The 18284-nt window shown below is 43.4% G+C and overlaps 1 protein-coding gene across 6 annotated transcripts in view; it reads right to left on the bottom strand.

Annotated features, from left to right (window-relative positions):
- The window catches only part of SHISA6 (shisa family member 6), a 256732-nt gene extending 238862 nt beyond the window's left edge, over window positions 1–17870 (bottom strand). For 3 of the 6 annotated variants that reach the window (XM_033139587.1, XM_033139592.1, XM_033139591.1), the window contains exons 1-2: window positions 17720–17869; window positions 16242–17171 (exon numbers count right to left, since the gene is read on the bottom strand). In XM_033139587.1, the coding sequence (XP_032995478.1) occupies window positions 16242–16897 (656 nt within the window). In that variant the 5' untranslated portion in view covers window positions 16898–17171; window positions 17720–17869. Of the gene's footprint in view, window positions 1–16241; window positions 17172–17719 lie in introns of all 6 variants that reach the window. The other 3 variants (XM_033139590.1, XM_033139593.1, XM_033139594.1) reach the window with 2 other exon arrangements.
- Between the last annotated feature and the right edge of the window lie 414 nt (window positions 17871–18284).

Here is an 18284-nt window from a genome sequence, read left to right as displayed (position 1 = left end):
ATCTTTCCAATCCGCTCGATGCAGCTCACGGTAACGTTGCACCCTGCAACATCGACTCCCTTCCCCCCCAAAAGCCCAGCAGCTTTGGGGCGCCCCCCCAAAAGCAAAGCAACTTTTGTGCACCCCCCCAAAACTCCAAAACTTTGGTCGGCAGCTCCCCCCAAAAAAGCTCAACAAGTTTGAGCACTTTGTGATAAATAAGTGGTTTTTGGTTTACAGTTTGGGCACTCGGTCTCTAAAAGGTTCGCCACCACTGTTTTTAACATTTCTAATGGTGGTGTGCCTCGTGATTTTTTTCATGAAACAAGTGTGCCTTTGCCCAAAAAAGGTTGAAAAACACTGCTTTACCTGTTTATGCACCACTGATGCTGCTGTTCAGGTTATTAAGCAAGCTTTAAAACCATCTTGCATATTCTTGATTGTTTTAGGATGATGCCATGGAGTGTATTTCTTAGACCTTTCATTTTGGCTGTAATTAGCTATTATCTGCTGTCAATTTATGGTGTTTTAAATCATTGTTGGATTTTGTTCTATTTATTTTTTATGAATTGTTTTATAAATTGTAGGCTACCTTGTGAGGGTTTTTATTCTGAAAGCATCTTAAAATCCTGCATTAAATGAATAATACCTTGGGCACAATCCACTAGACCTGTAGTATGAATCCCTCTGAAATGCATAGGAGTTGCACAAGAGCTGTATTGCAATACATCACTTCTTCCATTTCAGAAGCTTGCTAAGAAAGCAAATAATGTAGAACACATGAATTTAAATTTCTGTGCAGCAAGCTTTCAAACAGAGTGATTCTTTAGATCTCATTTTGATTTGCAAATGGGATAGTTCCTATTGGGTTTCTGATCCCATTGTTTCTTTTTTACACAGATAAAACAGTGTCCAAACTCTTTGCTCCAGCTGACATGAAAATCTTTCTGAAAAAGATACAGAATGGCAAAAGGAGGGAGGGAGTATGGGGGCAAGACAGGAACAAGAAATTAGGTGGTGAAAAGAGAAAGAACTCTGGGTTAAAAGAAAATGCAGAATATATATCTATTTAATTGTTGAATTTTTTATTTTTATTTTTATTTTGTAACAGTTGTTCCGCTTTTCGGAAGATGCTGATTTAAATGAAAAGTTCTGAAGTAACTAACAAACACAAGCCTATAAGGGACCTGGACTGTGATGAACAAGATATCCAGGTTCGTTGTGAAAAATACATCTGCATTCAGTGCTGCAGCACTAAAAAAATTTAAAATAAAATAAAATACATCAAGACTCTTCCCACAGTGAGATGCTTTTGTGGATGTTTGAATGATATTTCATCTGTGAGAATTTTAGACTCCGCAGAACAAGAGTGTAAGGAAACACATGGGTTGCTTTCTTTGTGTAGCCAAGATCTACAAAGACTCTTCCATGACATGGAGAGGGCAAGAGAGTTTGGCTTGGAAGGAGTAGGAGAGACTTTAATGCTAATACAATGTAATGGGCTCTGTTCTCTCTAGTGGGGAAACAGGCCTAGAGTCAATCTGTTACCAATGGAAGAATGGGAAACAATCAGATTCCTTAATGCATGCATTATTGTTGCAGCCTGCAAGTTGTACGAGAAACAGCTCATTTATATCAGGGCTGGGATCCTTTGGATCTTCAGCTGCTTCAGGACTCAAACTGCTTTCCTGCATGGTCAATGGTCAAGGATCATGGGAGCTGTAGTCCAGCAACTTCTAGAGTGGAACATGTTAGCCACCCCTTTTTCCTTTTTAAAAAATCCCTCTTAGACTGGTTCAAGATTATGAATCACTCTTTTCCTCGGGCACCAGCCACATGCACATTGAGCAACAAATAACAAGAGTAGTTTCCTTCAACTTTTTCAAAGCCTTGTGTTCACTGATGCCCTTGAAGGAAAAGACAGCTTAATGTCTCCTTTTTACACTGTTATCATTCTATAATGATAAGATATGGCAGTAGGGTGGTGTCCTATGGTGCCGGGACTTGTCCACAGCAGGATGGAGAGATGAGAGTAAATTGCAAGCATCAGCTGTGTTGGTTGCGTGAAGTCTATGAATCAAAATCTGTGCCACAGTAACCCCAGTTCTGTGCATTGGTTCATATCAAAACCATTCATATCAAAACCACACATCTGTGGCATCAAAATCCTGAGAATGCACAGAAATACTATAACTGAGCAGAACACAAAAGAACAAGCTTTCTATTACCAAAGAAAGCATCCCTTGTATTGAAGGATGCATTGCCAGTCAGCATCTCTTCTTCGGATACATATAAATTTGGGTGCAAGAGCACGGCAGAGAATCCAGAGAAGACAAGCTATGATGGATACTACCCCACAAATATGCAGTGTTGGGAGTGCAGGCTAACTAGTGGGAAATGATGAGAGCCAAGAAGGAGAAGCAGTCTTGAGGAGAAGCTATTAAGAGGGGAAGCACTATAGCTTAGTGGTAGAAGGCAGACTTTTCTCCTGCCTAACTATCCTTTTAAAGTTCATTGAGAGTATCAATAAGCATGTGGATAGGGACTTGGACTTAAAAAAACAACAACAACCCAGAGTCCATCAAAAGATCCAAGTAAGCTTAGTAGTTACGAGATATTTATCTCTATATGTATGCATTTCTAAATGTATTTTACATTAAAACATTTTTAATGCAGTTTGGCATGTTTGAGATGAGAACTGCCACAAAATCTGGAAATGTGTGAAATCTGAAGGTTTTGCCTAATTGGGACAAGTGCTTTTATATGGACCAGTGCTGGTTTTTAAATTATCTGAAGTTGGAGGTGAGCAGTGAGGTGGCTGAGTTTGCTGATGACACCAAATTGCTCAGGGTGGGATAACAAGGAACCACCAAATGATTTCTTCAAACTGAGTGAATGGGTATTAAAATGGCAAATGTGAGTCAATGTAAGCATGTGTAAAGTTATGCACCCTGGAGCAAAGAAATCTTAACTTCACATATAAACTACCAGTGTCTGAAGTAGCAAAGGCTGCTCAGGAAAGAGATGTTGGCATTGGGGTAAATGCTCACCCAGGTTGTTTCCTGCCTAGCCTGGTACCAGGCAAAGAATCCTCCAAGGACAAACTGGACCTTGAGGAGCAGACAACCAAGGACCTTGAGGAGCAGACAGCACCTTTTGTAGAGTAGTGTAATGTAAAGCATTTTTTCTTGTGAAACTTTCCCATAGATGCTAGCAACAGAGGAAAAAACAAATTGTGTCCCAAAATGCAGGATTCTTTTTTTAAAAAAAAAACAAACCTGAAATGAATGCTGTAGAACCTGAAGGAAAATTGAGAGTTACATCCCACACCTGCACCATGCTGAGCTGCATCATATATTTATTTATAAGTGCACATATTTGATAAGACACACTTTCCAGAAGGGGAAAGGTTTAATTAGAAATATCCCCATGAGATGTTAGAATCGCAGGGCCAAACTGCACGTGACATGTAGTTGTGTGCCTCTTTCCCCTAGTGGTTTGTGTGGTGGTTGTGTTTTTTTAAATGAAAAGCAGCCTCAGGCAGATGTAAGCAGAGCAGAGGAATGGATTAGGGAAAGGACTGCTTAACCCTTCCACTTCCTTCCACTTTTCTACTCAAAATCACCCCCAATCTGCTTTCCTAATGTTGAAGGAAAAGATTGGGGCTGTATCTTTTCCTTAACAGAAGAGAAATAATTAAGAGGGTTCATATGAAACAAATAAATGGCAGGAACGGAAAGGCCAAGTATCCCCTTTCCTCCTGCTATTCCATTCCCAAAGCTGCCTTAGGGAATCACTGAGGGCCAAGGCCAGGCAATTGCAAGTCAAGTTTAGACCAGATCTTTAAAATCAACAACCCTGAGGATTAGATGGGTCCACCAGAAGAACAGAGTTGGAAGGGATCCCCAGGTGTCATCTAGCCTAACCCCCTACAATGCAGGAATCACAGTCAATAAACTATATTCATCAGTACCAGAAGTGTGGTCATGCAGCCTGACCCTATGCATGTTTACTTGGAAGTTTCACTGTGCTCAATCAGGCTTTCCCACACATAAGTGTGCATTGGATTGCAGCCTTAGAGAATTTCTAGATGACTATCTGTTTTTAACAGAATGAACACATGATTGTTTCCCACCAGTGGTGCACAGACCAGCCTCAATTTCTCATCGGTGCTGCACTTCTGTTGCAAAGACATATCCCTTCCCTATATCAGTTGTCACCGCTGTGTGGAATCTAATCATGAAAGTAGTCATAGGCACCTGTTTGGCATTGCCTGTGTTATAAATAGTGCCAATGACACAACTCACTGCTTCCCTATGATTGCCAATTTGTGTCTCTTCAAAAGTTTTCCTTGACAATTTTAGTCTGAGCACTCCCTTGCTCGGCCACTCCAGCACACAAGCTCTTAACTAGTCTTTAAAACAATCCTCCTTCTCCTTGGCAATGGTTCCTTTCCCCCTATACCCCACTGTTTGTGGAGTCTGTGTGAGTGTCTTCTATGTAATTAACAATGGTGTACTTCTCCTCTCCAAATCTGGAGTACTCTTCTATCCTGATTTATCTTTGGAAGGAGTGAACAGAAATATGCCTATCCTTCACAACAAGATCATCACCACAGCCATTCTTCATGGATTGTATACCATCCCATACACTTGACTTTGAATGGGGCTTGTGGGACTATCTTACAAAAGCTAAAATATGATTGGAGCATATCTTCAGTGATTGCTTGAGTAAGTCCTTAACACTGCATGCCCAGTCTTTGGATGTACGGCATGACTAATTCCCAAGTAGACTAACAATGGGATGAAGAAGTACCTGAGGAGCAAGATAAGATTATTGGCAGTTGCCATGATGCAAAAAAAAGAAAGAAAAAGGGCATGGGTTGAAGTAAGTGCACAGTAGCTGCAGAACAGACATTGGAATGCAACAAATTTATGGAATCTGATTCCTTATGACTTTTGTTGTTCCCATCAAGTTAGTATTATAATGGTATTCTTGGGAATAGGGCCTTCAGTCTTGGCTGAGAACTAAAACTTAGGTTGCAGAAGTGATCCACTGAGGAGCTAAACCAGAGAATATAAACTACTGGCAAGAGGATCCTAGCTGGTAAAGGCAGAGCAGCAGTGGTATGTGGCAGATCACAGCGTTTGGATTCTGTATGGTTCCATCCCATATTGTCTTTCTGGACAGCCTGTTTGCATTTGCCAAGAATAACTATTGCAAAGGGAATACTAATGCATGGCATCACTGAGAAGCAAGGCATTTTTCTTGCTTACTGTCTGTCCACAAAGTAGAATCCTATGGTCTGACATCCAAACCCTCACATTTTCTCCCTCTCTGTGCCTGTGTTGAGAAAGCTATGCATCAGGAGCTGGTTCTCACATGAAGCACAATACTATTACAGGAGAAATAGAACAATTTACTAACCACTGCTGTAAACAAGATAAACATCACTTAGTGCTAAGCAAAAAAAGGGGAGGAAAGCTCGTTTTTGCACCCTTCTTCTGAAAAAAATAGTATGTTAGTCTGTTTATGGAATAAAAGGAAAGGAAAGTAAGTGATGATTGGGGAGATGAGCTGCCTAACCAAAGGTGACAGAGATAGTAAAGGGGGAGAGGAGCCTAATTCGGGAAAAGATCGTTTGATTATTGAAGTACTTTCCCTGTAATACTCGTTTTTCTGCTGCACCATTCAACTTTAGATTACACAAGTGGAGCTACAGCTGCAGTCTACATTTTGTTTTGGTATCTGAACTGAAGGCAGTGAGGCTGTCCCAAGCAGCTTAGGGAGCACAGCGCCTGTGTCAGCAGAATTCCACATTTATGAACAAAACCATGGTTCGGGCTTGCTCAGCCATAGGAATAACCTATCAAACTGCACATGCTCATTCTGTAGCCCAGCCAATAAGAAATGCTCTCCCTGTGCCACTTCCTTCCTCACTTTGTATCATTTGGCATTAAGACAGAACCACAAATGCAAACCCAACGCGTGATGATTAGCTGCTTTCTAATTAAATCACAATGATGTTTGTGAGCAACTTCCAACACACACACACACGCCCTGCCACCAATAACCTTAAGTAAGAGAAGCAAACTCCTCCCTGGTATGATATCATGCACGCTTGATGGATACGTCTATTCTACCACACACGCAACACGCAACATTTCAGCTGATTGCTTCCCAACTGCAGGAGAGAGCAGTGGGAATGAGAACCAAATATGAGGGGCTTGATCTTGCCAACCTCATCTCAACAGGAGCCAAAGGCAGCCTACTTACTTGCGTAAGCGCTGCAGGCTTGAGCTATGACACAACTGAAAGGCATTTTGTGCCAATAATACATCTTAGATCAGAAAAACAAATCTTGCCTAAGAGGATGCTTCACCTATCTGAGCAGATGGGAGAGCCAGGCTGGCGTAGATGCACATTCATCTCTTCAGATAATAGCTCATCATGACACATCCAATTTTGAGCGAGGTCCTCAGGAGCTGAATTCTAATGCCGGGGTGCAAGATAACTATGTTGACTTAAGTTGGGGTGTTGTTGCTGAGAAGTTCAGTTCAGCTGGAACTTTGTACATGCCCCCAAGGCTATGTGTTTGTGTGATCTAGCTTGCTCAGAGCAATGAGTACACCTATCATTGTGACAAATCAGAGGTAACAGGTGTAATATATTTAGCATCCCCTCCTTGCCTCTCACTCCATTCTCCCACCTCTGGTACATGTTTGTTGTTTTCCCCAAGATGAGTCAGGGTACTTTACAGAGGGTGCCAGGCCAGCTAATCTCTTCCTATTAGCAATCCAAAGGGTCCCACAGAGAGGGATGTAACCTTTTTGTACAACAGAACTCTGCTGCAGTTTCTGAGTCCAGATGTAGCCATTTACCAGCTGTTTACACTGAAAACCCACAAGCCATAGTTTAATATCTTTCTTCTGCTCCTACCTTTCTCAGAACAGTTAACTATTCTGCGGCAGCCCTTTCAGTGGAAAGTCACCCAGATCTGGGTGGATGATAACATTTGCACTGCATCCCTCATATACCCATGACTGAAGCCATAGATTAATATAAGGACAGTGCATAGGACACCTTCTGCTCATTGCCAAAACATGTGAGCAGTTGGCACCAATGACTATCATTAGTGTATCGTCGATGCACATGAAATAAGTATTTTTAATGTATTTTAATATCTGTTGGAGGCCGCCCAGAGTGGCTGGGGGGACCCAGCCAGATGGGTGGGGTACAAATAAAAAATTTATTATTATTATTATTATTATTATTATTATTATTATTATTAAGTAGCTATCACTGGTCAACTCCGCTTTGCCATGCAACTGTGTGAGGAACAGGATTGTTTCTGTGAATAACCATAGTCTGCCTATTGTTTGCATGGGCATCCATTAGCTGCTCCACTAAGATTCTGCTTCCTTAAGGGAGAATCTACACCTTATATTGACATGAGAGATTGCTCAATTGTAGCGATAGTGTGAAGAAGACTTCCCACTATTTGTGTGAATTTGTGAAGAAGACTTCAGGAAAAGCCAAGGCCCAAAGACAAAGTATTCTAACTGCTCTCATTTGAAACCAAGCCCTCCTTGAGTAGGAAGAGTCCTTTCATTCAAATCTATGTGCTGGAATTGGGCCTATGTGGTGGTGATCTTGCTGAAATCCATCACAGCCTTCCAAGAGATAGCAGTGGCTTCCTATACTCACTTTTTATGCTGCCTGGCCAGAGGCAAGAGGCTGTCAGAGCTTATTCATGCAGACAACCGGGCAGCTCACCTGAAAGGATGCATCTCCCGTGGGAAACAGAGGGAGGGGAAGATGAGGAACAGGCTGTCAGGATTTTGCTGAACTATCTGCCATTCATCGGTCAGTCTGGTAACCATCTTCAGGCTGCCCGAGTGTCATGGAAAGTTCAAAATGCTATCCAAGCAGGCAGCCCGTTTGTCAAATTGATTCTGGCCTGGTTTATATACTCATCGGTTTTAACAGCACAGTACTGAAAACTTCCTAGGTTCCTGAATGTATGTTACACCACACTTCACAGGAAGCAGATATTCAGTTCAATGCCCCACTTCCCTGCCCATCTCTTCCATTTCCCCTCCAGAACCCAAACGTCTATGCATTTCCTGCGGTGTTACAGAGAGTTTCCTAGAGAGGATTTGGAAGCACATGTTATAAAATGTTTCAGGTGTCATTTGTAAAAATAAAAATAAAAAGTAACTGAATGGTGCATGTTTCAGGCTTTAGAGCTCTGCATGCATGTGTCTGTTTGTGAATCTGTCTGTGTACTATTGTATCCTGCTTATGGCTGTTGAGAAGGGCATACGTTGGTGGTTCACAATGTACGTGCCGAGTGAGTGGGCTGCAGGTTCAAGTACTGAGATTACTCACATTCATGTATCATAATAAGCGTGCAAAATGAAGAGCCACTGTCACTTTGAAAGGGGGGTTAGTAAAGAAGACAAACAGACTGAAGCATGACACCCAGGGGAACCTCATGCGAAAGAGCAGCTGCCTTTCTAGTGGAGATGCAAGTATGGCCAGTTGACATCAAGCATTGCTAGCTCCAAACATTTGACTGTTTTGTTTTTTGTTTTTTAATACATTTTCTACTTGAAATTCTTGGGTACAAAAGACACACACTCTGCATCATGTGTCAATGGTGTTCCTGTGTAGAAATAGCAGCTTTTGGCTAGGAAACTGGAAAGGGCTATGGAACGTTAACTTATACTATAAAATTCAGTCAGGGTGTGAGAGAGGAACATTCCTGTGACTGTGTAGACCTCAGCAAAGCTTAAGCGATGGATGGAGCCAGAGTTTTCTTTAAAACACCAATACAGCCCCATTGGCACTGACAGGTTTTCTCCTAATTAGCAAAGCTTCAAAAAGCTCTGAATGAATTCCAGCTTGTAATGTTATTAGCTTGGTGCACTATACAGAGGCAGGAAATTAATAGAAATCCATTGAAATGCACCTCACTAATGGTTAGACGCCATTACTTCTCGTATGTAGGTGCTTGTGCATGACAGGGAAGAATAATTTGATGGGGAAAATCAAGGCTGACCCAAAACAAAAATGCAGGCTCAACAAAATTAGTAGCATTTCTGTTGTAGTATCTCTTGTTCCTGGATCCTCTCTGTAACTAGAGTCTCAAGTAAGGGATGCTGTGGAGAGATGTACACAGACCATCGCAGAAATGCAACTCTAATTCAGAGGTCCACAACAACATTACACAACCAAACTCTAGCAACAGAAATGAAAACACAGCTGGCAACTAAAATTATCTCAGCTGAGTGTGATGGCTGTGGGCAGTATATGTTTAGGAGGCGAGGGTCACATTCCTGAAATAAAAGTATGTTGGTGTTTCTGCATGGCCAAAGGACTTCTGTCCCCCCCCCAAAAAAAAATATCTAGTTACAATTGGCGATAAAGGTAAGTCCAACAGCCAGTAAATTACCAACATCTCCTCTGTCACACATATCCAAATCATTGCTAACAATAAATCAGCATATGACTTACAGCGGCTAAGAATCATAAGGTATGGCTTAGAGGAGTAACACACTTACAGGCGAATTTGATTGTTATGTGGCAAAAAGGTAGAGTTCAAACTTATTTCTGGGTAGAAAAATACTACAGTTCTCTCAAGATACACCTGAAGTGTTAGCTCCTGCTGATCCAACAATACAATACATGCCCAGTTAGGAATGCTGAGTGATGTGAGGCAGCCAGCTGCCAACACTGTTCCTGAGAGTGAAAATAGGGATGTTGCAGTTAAATGCAAAATCACCAGGGTCTGTTGTGCAGCAGTGCACATCTAATATAAAAATGACCTATGGATTTGCACTAGCCCAGGCTAATGCAAATGTGAGCAAAAGCTCATGGCACAGAAGAATCCGTGCTTTGGAGGAATCCCAGAAGCATCTGCCAACATGAGCAAGAGTTTCAATATGAATTTAACAGAAGCAGGAGAAAAAGAAGCAACATTGGTAAGTACTAGAAAATGAAAACCTAACTTCAGAGACAGCAAAATATAAAGTTGCCAGATTTCAGGGAAATTAATTAGATAGGAGGAAGACAGATAAGGTGTGCAGTGTTCCATCCATAGCCACATCAAAAAATATGCAGCATACCCTGAAATTTCCACCAAGTATCACTGGAGTATGGTGAGATCAAAGTATGCACTTAGAGTTTTCGGGTGTTTTGTGTGTTTCGGGTGCAGACTTAAACATATATGGGGCCTGATTTAGAGCACTTTTTTGGTATACACACACACATACACACTCGTTGATTCTGAGGCAGAACAACTCTGTTTACAATAATCCACTCAAGGCTGAAGTCCCACTATCTAAACTAACACGTGTGAGAGAGGCAGAAATGGCAGAGCCAACAAGTGCAAATCTTTTCTTTACTTGGGCAAGATCATTGCACAGCTATTTCTAGGCTACATGCCTCAGTAGCAGAATTAGTTTAGAATGCGGATCGTTTTATGGAGGGGGAAGCTCTGGGGAAAGTCTAACAGCAGAGTTCGGAATTGCAGAACATGAAGGCTAAAAGGAAACCTTCATGGTTGCACGATCTGTGCTCACCAAACAACAAGCATGAAAAGACTTCTACAATTCACCTTGCCACAAGTACCTGTGTAGTCAGAAGTAAGTTAAATAAAATATATGAATATGGTTAAGCAAGAAACCGTAACAGATTCTGACTAAAGGAGATTCTGAATAACAATTGGGAATAATTTTCTGACAGTAAAAGCTGTTTGACAGTGGAAGGGACTACCTCGAGAGGTGGTGCTAGTTTTTAAACAGGGTTGGATGGCTATTTGTCAGGGATCCTTTAGTTGTGATTCTTGCATTGAAGGGAGTTGGCGTAGATGACCCAAAGGGTTCCTTCCAACTCTATAATTCTATGAACAGATGCCCCAGAAGAAGAGAAAAACTGTAGAGTCCACCTGTTATGACAATACAAACATGATTCTTCCCCATATATTTTACATCCAGTCTGACTGAATAAAAAAGGTATCTATGTTTATGCAATTAACATAGGAGCCCCAAGTATTTTTTTTAAAAAAAATGTAGATGAAATTGGTGAAATGTTCAGGATGCTTTTTATGTTTCTTTTAATATGCCTGAAATTTTGCCTTTATAAATAAATTTTAGTATTGTTTAAAAGTTCTTTGTTTTGCTGTAGGCAATTCAAAACTACAATCCATGCTTTGCCTGGCACTTTAGCCACATTATGTTTTCTATAGATTGGAACCCTTCCTGGATATAGAAATAACTATATGCACATAGACTTATGCCAACTATAATAATAATAATAATTTATTATTTATACCCCGCCCATCTGGCTGGGTCTCCCCAGCCACTCTAATCTCACTTATAACTATTTTTTTAAAAAAATCATATTGAATGTTCATTGGGCAATGCCACCCTCCAAGAACACGGATAGTGTTGCTTTTTGAGAAAGAAAATGACAGAAACAAGTTTTTTCTTTCTAGTTGTGAAATGCACTCTTCACAAGACCCACCAGCAGTGGCAGTTCTTCATGCACAGATGAGATTGCCATTGTCAGAAGCAACTAAAAGGCCTGGTATCCATCTGGAAGTTCCTCTCACTGAGCTAATGCTGCTTCCTCAAAGAGCTAAATAAGAATTGTCGCAGTACCTACATGCCCTCTATCAAATTCTACACTAAGTGAAATCCATTACAATTTAGGGCTTTATATCCTTCCCACTAAAATCCATAGAAACAGCATTGGGCATATAATGAGCTTTTTTATTTTTTAAGAAAACAGTTTTAAGTTAAACCATTGTGCTATTTGCTGCAAGTATTGTATTCATCACACACTTGAATCTGGAAAGGTGCTTGCAATTGCTGGACGACTGCCTAGTCCCCAACCCAGTTTGGAATGCAACCAACCATTACTGTCTTCCCTGTTACATCTGCATCACCAACATTCCATCAGAGCTCATACGAACAGATGCAACATTCCTGTTCCTATCCCCCAACTTTTCACCATTTAGTCATCTCTAAAGACCCAATACCTCTGCATAACTCTGGGATACAGGAGCATACTAGTCATGGTATCAAGAGTTGACATGCCTTGACAAGTGTAGTTTTGTCACTTTTAAAACAGAGACAAACAACAGGCCGTGCAGCCTCTAGTGCAGAAGTAGGGAACCTCAGATATGTGGCCATCTAACCCCCCCCCCCCTCTCTCTCGGGAATGTCATAAGGCCACACCCTCCCCAGACCTTACTATGTGTCCTCCTCAAGTGCTTTTGCCGAATGCCATGTATCTCTGAACTGTAATAGTGCCGTTTGCTTGCCTGGATGTAGCATGAACAAACATTGTACATGTGCAATGCCTCTGGATGGAATCTAGGGGAACATCTATATGAAGGTAAGAGTCAAATCCACTGCTCCTCACACTTCTAGCCCTGCCCATCACAGGCATGTGGCCCACAAGGGAATGCGGCCCTTGAGCTAGAAGAGATTCCCCACCCCATCCGGAAAGCTGGATCAGTGCTTCACAATATTTAAACCATTGTGCCACTGTTGATCAAATTTAGGTTAAACGTCTCTGAAAGGCATAATCTTTTGTCATCTACTATATTCTAATAATAAAAGTCAATCAACTCTTTTCAAAGATATTTGAAGTCATCCCCCCCCCAAACGCTCACTCTGTCATTCATTCTTTCATGCCCTTCATCTGCATACAGGTGATTCATTTCACAATTTAGAATTCATCTTTTAAAAAAGCAAATGGGAACTTCAAAGGAATAGAAATGACAAGAGGTGTTTAGACAGGGCTGACAGGGCTCCCTATGATTTTAATGGGAGGTCTCCAACCCCCTGGCATTATATGTAGCAAAAGGAACATGTGGGAAAGAGGAACATGTGCTATGTTTCCAAATTCATCAGAGATGTCATTTGTTCACTGAGACATGCTGGCTTCAACAAAACAGCCATCGAAACAAACAAGAGCCTCTTTCAGTATTATATGCCAAAGATGCACATGCTCAGCTCCTGCTAGCCACCAGGACTCTATCCAAACTGCAATAAAAATAATTTTTGACCCCCATTTTCTGACTGTGTCAATTTTGGGGTGTGTGGCATAAGTATGAGCAACCATAATGTATTGACTAAGAGCCAAGGGTGTTCTAGATTCAAACTCTGTCCTGGTATAACCCTTCAGAATAGAAACCTTAAGATTGCAGTTGTAGCTAAGGTTTGGCAGGAAGGTTCAGATTCAGTGTGTGGTGTATGTGTAGCTGTGATAACTTGTACCAACTGATGAGTTAGTTGCCCTTCTCTGCATATTAGAAAGTAGGCAAAAGAGAGAAATTAAAGGAAATTGTTTTTAGGTCTTATAAATCAGAAAAAAGACTATAAATGGAGGCTTTGCGGGGATGGGGGCTGTCTTGAGAATTTACCTATAGGCATGCTGGTATTCCATTCAACTAGGGAAAGGACACTTGTCTTTCACTTTAAAAATTGTGGTCAAGTATTTTGACAAAACAGTCTTTAACTGATGACTTAAATGAATGATAGTTGTGCAATGACAGCTTTTTCTCTCTGTTAGGAAGATTGTTCTTGTTGCATATTTTAAAAATATATCTCAATATAAATTATTTTACATGCTTACATTTGTGAGGCACATATGCCCAAACTTTAATAATTTGGCATGGTTCTGGGGTCCTGCCTCAATGGTGCATGTCAGTTGGAGAGAGGGGGTAGCCATTCACAGAGGTAAAATGAAGGGCACACATATGACTTTACACATTTCAAATGTATTCCTGCTACGCAACACTCCCTACCCTTCTCTTTTTGAAAAAAACACTGTGTGTCATCTTTGGCACTCAAGTGGTACTTTATAATACCCCAGAAGTGCTGGAAAATAGAAGGAGTTGGAATAGTTGCTCCCTAATGAGGGAGGAATACAAGGTTACTATTGTTGTTGTTGTAATCTATTTATATCTTGCCTTTTATCAAGACTGGGACTCAAGGCGGCTTACAGAAATCAAAACAACGGAGATAAAATACAGAAAGCTAAAAACATATAAAAGACAATAGCTTTAAAGTATTTAAACTATAGTAGAATTAAAACAATATAAAAACAAATTATCAAAATGCAGAGTGGTGGGTCTCCTTCCCAAAATATCATGGGGTATGTGACAAGAGTAGCTTGGTAACAGACACAGTAAGGTGAGTCCTATTGCAGTTAACATGGGAGAAGGAAAACTTTCCCTTTTCTCTAGCTTTTGATCACTACAAACAAGAAGTAACTGGGCACACAGAGTGCCAGCCACAAGGAAGTACCGGCAGGGGGGGGGGGGACACTGGGATCAGAGAACCCAGGGAGTGGATATGTATTTGTGCCAAGATACTAAGGGTTGGGTGGGCTGTGGAGTGATGAAGGATGAACAGGTGGCAACGGGGAGGGCGGAAAGAGGAACAAGAGGAATAGTTATAGTAGACAGCAACAGTTGTTTAAGTTTGGGGAGAACAGATGGAACCCATGTGAGATGTAAAACAGAAGCCCAGTGAGCTTCTTGTACAACTTAACCAATATAAAGGGAACTGTCCAGTGCTGAACAGACAAACTAGGATGGGTGCAAGGAAAATCCCTGTCCATGTTTTGTGTTTATCTGAAAAGGTGTCTGAAGAGGGTGAAAAGATAGTGAAGTCTGTTTTAATATAAAACAAAAGCAACATAGAAAACAGTGCATTCATGTAGAGTTAATATTTAGCTGCAGTGCTGAAATGTGAAAGGAGGGGGTTCCCTCATTTGTGCTTTTAAAACATTCAGCATTGTTGTCTGTGGGCAGCTATTTCCTTACTTAAGGCCTGGTTGTTATTATGTAAGTCTGTGCTTTGCTGTGGAGATAATGCAAGTTAATAATCTAAATGGCCGAAAGGTAGATACAACATACAAGGTTGGAAGAAATGGAGGATTTGAAGGACACGTCAGAGATGGGGGTAGATTACAAAAGGTTAAACACCTGTTAATTTTAGGACCTTATCAAGATTGTTGCAGTTAGCACATTTAAAGGTCTTTGGATTTTGAAGGAGTAAATTTAAAGGTCTTAGATTCAAAGCCTACGAAGTAAGACTTGCCAGGTGGTTACGGTAATTGGCCTATAAAATAATGCTCACAATTGCTGGAGAATTGAGACACCTACACCATCCATTTAGAAGGTGCTCCCCCAACTACAGCAAGATATAGATAGCTGAATCTCAGATAAGAAGATTCTCTGTTTCTCCTCCCCAGCCTAGCTAGCCTAAAGAAAACACTTATTTCTTTGAAGAGTAAATTCCACCACAGTTGTTATAAGTGATGATGCATACATTTTCCTTTGTAACTCTCTGTAATCTGAGTTTGAGTAAGTAGTTTTAAAAACATAACTCCCTCTCCACATACATGTCTCAGTGTAACTAGTTCAGAATCCATTACAGTCTTCTTACTAGAAGACCCATTTTAAACATTTGCACTTACAGTACCAATTAACTTCTGTTCATTATGTCTGTTTTATTAATCCAGTGTTAAACTAAAGGAGCAGAGAACTGTGTGTGTTTTAAGCCACCTCCTTTTCCAGAATTGGAAATGAAAACCTACTTCCCAATAGCATGTCCTGTCCTTGTTACGAAAATGGTATACTATTTTGTTGTTGTTCACAAAGCAAGAATACAAAAGGGAAGAAATATGAATGTATGGTATAACATGCAAGACTCTATATATGGTTCTTCACATGGAGGCAAGAAGATTCTGAGCAAAGGAGGCAATTGTCCTGGTAAGAAAGATTGGCTCTTTCTCTCCACTCCTTACTCTTACTTGTCTGTAAAGCAATTTCTTTTGGGATCTGTATGGTGCCTGGATATGGGGCAATCTCTTCCAGAAAGTAGTTTTACATCTGTACTTAGCTCCTTGGGACACAGAAGGAACTATGCTGTACAGCAGGTGAAAGGACTGGCTCAAGTGCCCTAAAGAGAACTATTTCTTCCATTCCCTGCAGGACAGCAGAGATCTATGGAAGATCAAGGAATACAGTCAACCCATTTATAAGGAGAAAAAAGTTGGGCCACTGTTAATCACCTAAGGTGAGGGAAGTAGCTGTGTTTCTGTGAGAAAGGGGGATTCTTCCCATGCTGTAGGATGCCGTCATTACTGAGTGCTCATACTTCACTCTCACTAATGCATTTTCATTGCATAGGTTGTGGGGGAAGTAAATAGGTACAAAATCCACACCCTGTTCTCACCTGTGGATGTTCATCTCCTGCGGTGGCTGTCGTGCTTTGTCATAGGCCACCTTGGCAAAAATGCCTGCAATGACAACAAAGGCAACGGCACCACATGAAATGTAGACGGTGGCATTCGTGTTGTCCTCATTTGGGTCATACCCATTGGGTATACCTCCAGGTCCATCGTTACTGGTGGCAGGGGTCATTAGATCTGTGTTGGGGCGCGGGCCCTGATTCCGGCACCTATCCTGATTCAGCTTCTCAGAGCGCTTGTTGCAGCAAAAGCGGTAATAGCAGGTGCCGCAACAGTAGCGGAAATCCTTCTGGGAATTGTTGCACTCAAACTCCTTGTCCCACTGCCCGCTCACATCGTAGTAGCCCATGCATGTCTCATACGCTGGCACAGAGCTGCCTGCGCTGACATTAGAGGGCACCCTTGCTGGACTGCGCCCACGGTTTCCCCCACTACCAGCTGCCACAGGAGATGGTGGTGTGCTGGCTAGCGTCTGGTTCTGTTGCTCCTTGGCAGGTTTGTATGGTCGCCGGGGGGCTGCTGCCCCCTGTGTCCGGTTGCCCTTGGTTGTCCGTAGGGGCCCAGCTGCCTGTGTGGTTAGCAGCAGCGCCAAGGCATACAGGGCAAGAGGCAGGAGCAACAGGAGATGTCTCCACCCCATGGTGAGCCGAAGGAGCAAAAGATGGGAGGCAGAGGGCTCTGCCCAGCCCAATCAAGGATCTCGGCTCTGCCACTCCATGGATGGTGAACAGGGGTAGGAATCAGGAGCTCCTCGGTGGCGGTTCACTGGCAGCAGCCCAGATCCATCCTCCGTCTCTGGAGTTGCCTCTTCATCCCGGCAAGAAGCAAGAGGCACAACTTGGCTGCTTCGGAGCAAGAATGGGCTCTTCTTACCCGGAAAGTCCCGAGCTGATCACAGCTCCTCCTGTGATGTGCTATAAGAGAGAAGAGGATATCAGAGGCTACCTGGCCCAGGAGAAAATGAGCAAGGGAAAGGGGGGGGGGGTCGACGTGCCAGCGGGTGCTGCAGCAGCTGCCCCTCCAAGGGGGGCCCACTCCAAGCGGCCAGAGAGTTAAGAGCGGGGTGGGGGTGGGGGGAGAGATTCAGGCAGAGGGTCGCCTTGGGTAAGGAAGGAAAACCTCCCGCCCAAGCTGGCATGGGTGCCACGGAAGAAGAGGAGGGCAGGCAAGTGTGGCTGCTGCCCGGACAGAATAGCGCCGAAGCGGAGAGCGGGGCAGCAACAGCTCCCAGAAGCTCACCGGGCAGGGAATTCCCTTGGCACCGTCTCTGGCGAGAAGAAGCACCACTACCACTACCACTACCAGCAGCAGCAGCAGCAGCGACCCTTGGGCAGGAGCTGGCAGGCTGCGCTGAACGCAGCCCTAGCCGGCCACCTTCCGTCCCCTCCTCTTTTTCTTCCCTCGCCCTTGTCCGCCAACCCTGCGCGCACCCCCGCCTGCCTGCCTGCCTTCCCTCACTCACCATGCCGGGGCGGAGCGGGAGCACTGCGGAGGTGCCGGGCTGGGCATCCTCGTCGCCGAGCGCTGGCCGGAGCTGCCTGCGCCGCCGCTGCTCACACGGGCTCGAGAGGAGCTGCTGCTGTCGAGCGGGCGGGGACAGCTAGAGGCTGCGCGAGGAGCCGCCGCCTCTCCCGCCTGCCTCCCTCTCTAGGCCCGCCCAGTCCCGGCCCCCTGCGAAGGAGTCGCAGCCCCGCGACGCCAGGGGCCGGCGGCCGAGGGAGCTGGGGGTGGGGGGGGGGAGCTCAGGACAGAGTCCGCCTTTCGGGGGGGGGGGCGAGGCCCATAGACCCCTGCCCTGCCCCGCTCTCGGGCTCCCTTCACACAGAGGCCACCCTCTGCAGGACTGGCGAGATAAGCTCATTTCCCCCCTCTTCCCCTCAGCGCCCAGAGGCGGGAAAAAGGCGGGCGTAACCCCCCCTCGCCGGAGCCACCTTAACTGAATGGTAGTAAGCAGAGGGGGGCGGGGAGCGCGTGTCCACAAGTTATATCGGGATGGGTTTGTCACGGAGCTGAAAGAGGGGGGCGGG

Source organism: Lacerta agilis, chromosome 2, assembly GCF_009819535.1.
Source record: "Lacerta agilis isolate rLacAgi1 chromosome 2, rLacAgi1.pri, whole genome shotgun sequence".
Lineage (NCBI taxonomy): Eukaryota > Metazoa > Chordata > Lepidosauria > Squamata > Lacertidae > Lacerta > Lacerta agilis.
The sequence above is the reverse complement of the archived record's forward strand: the minus strand, read 5'-3'. Positions and strand labels throughout refer to the sequence as shown.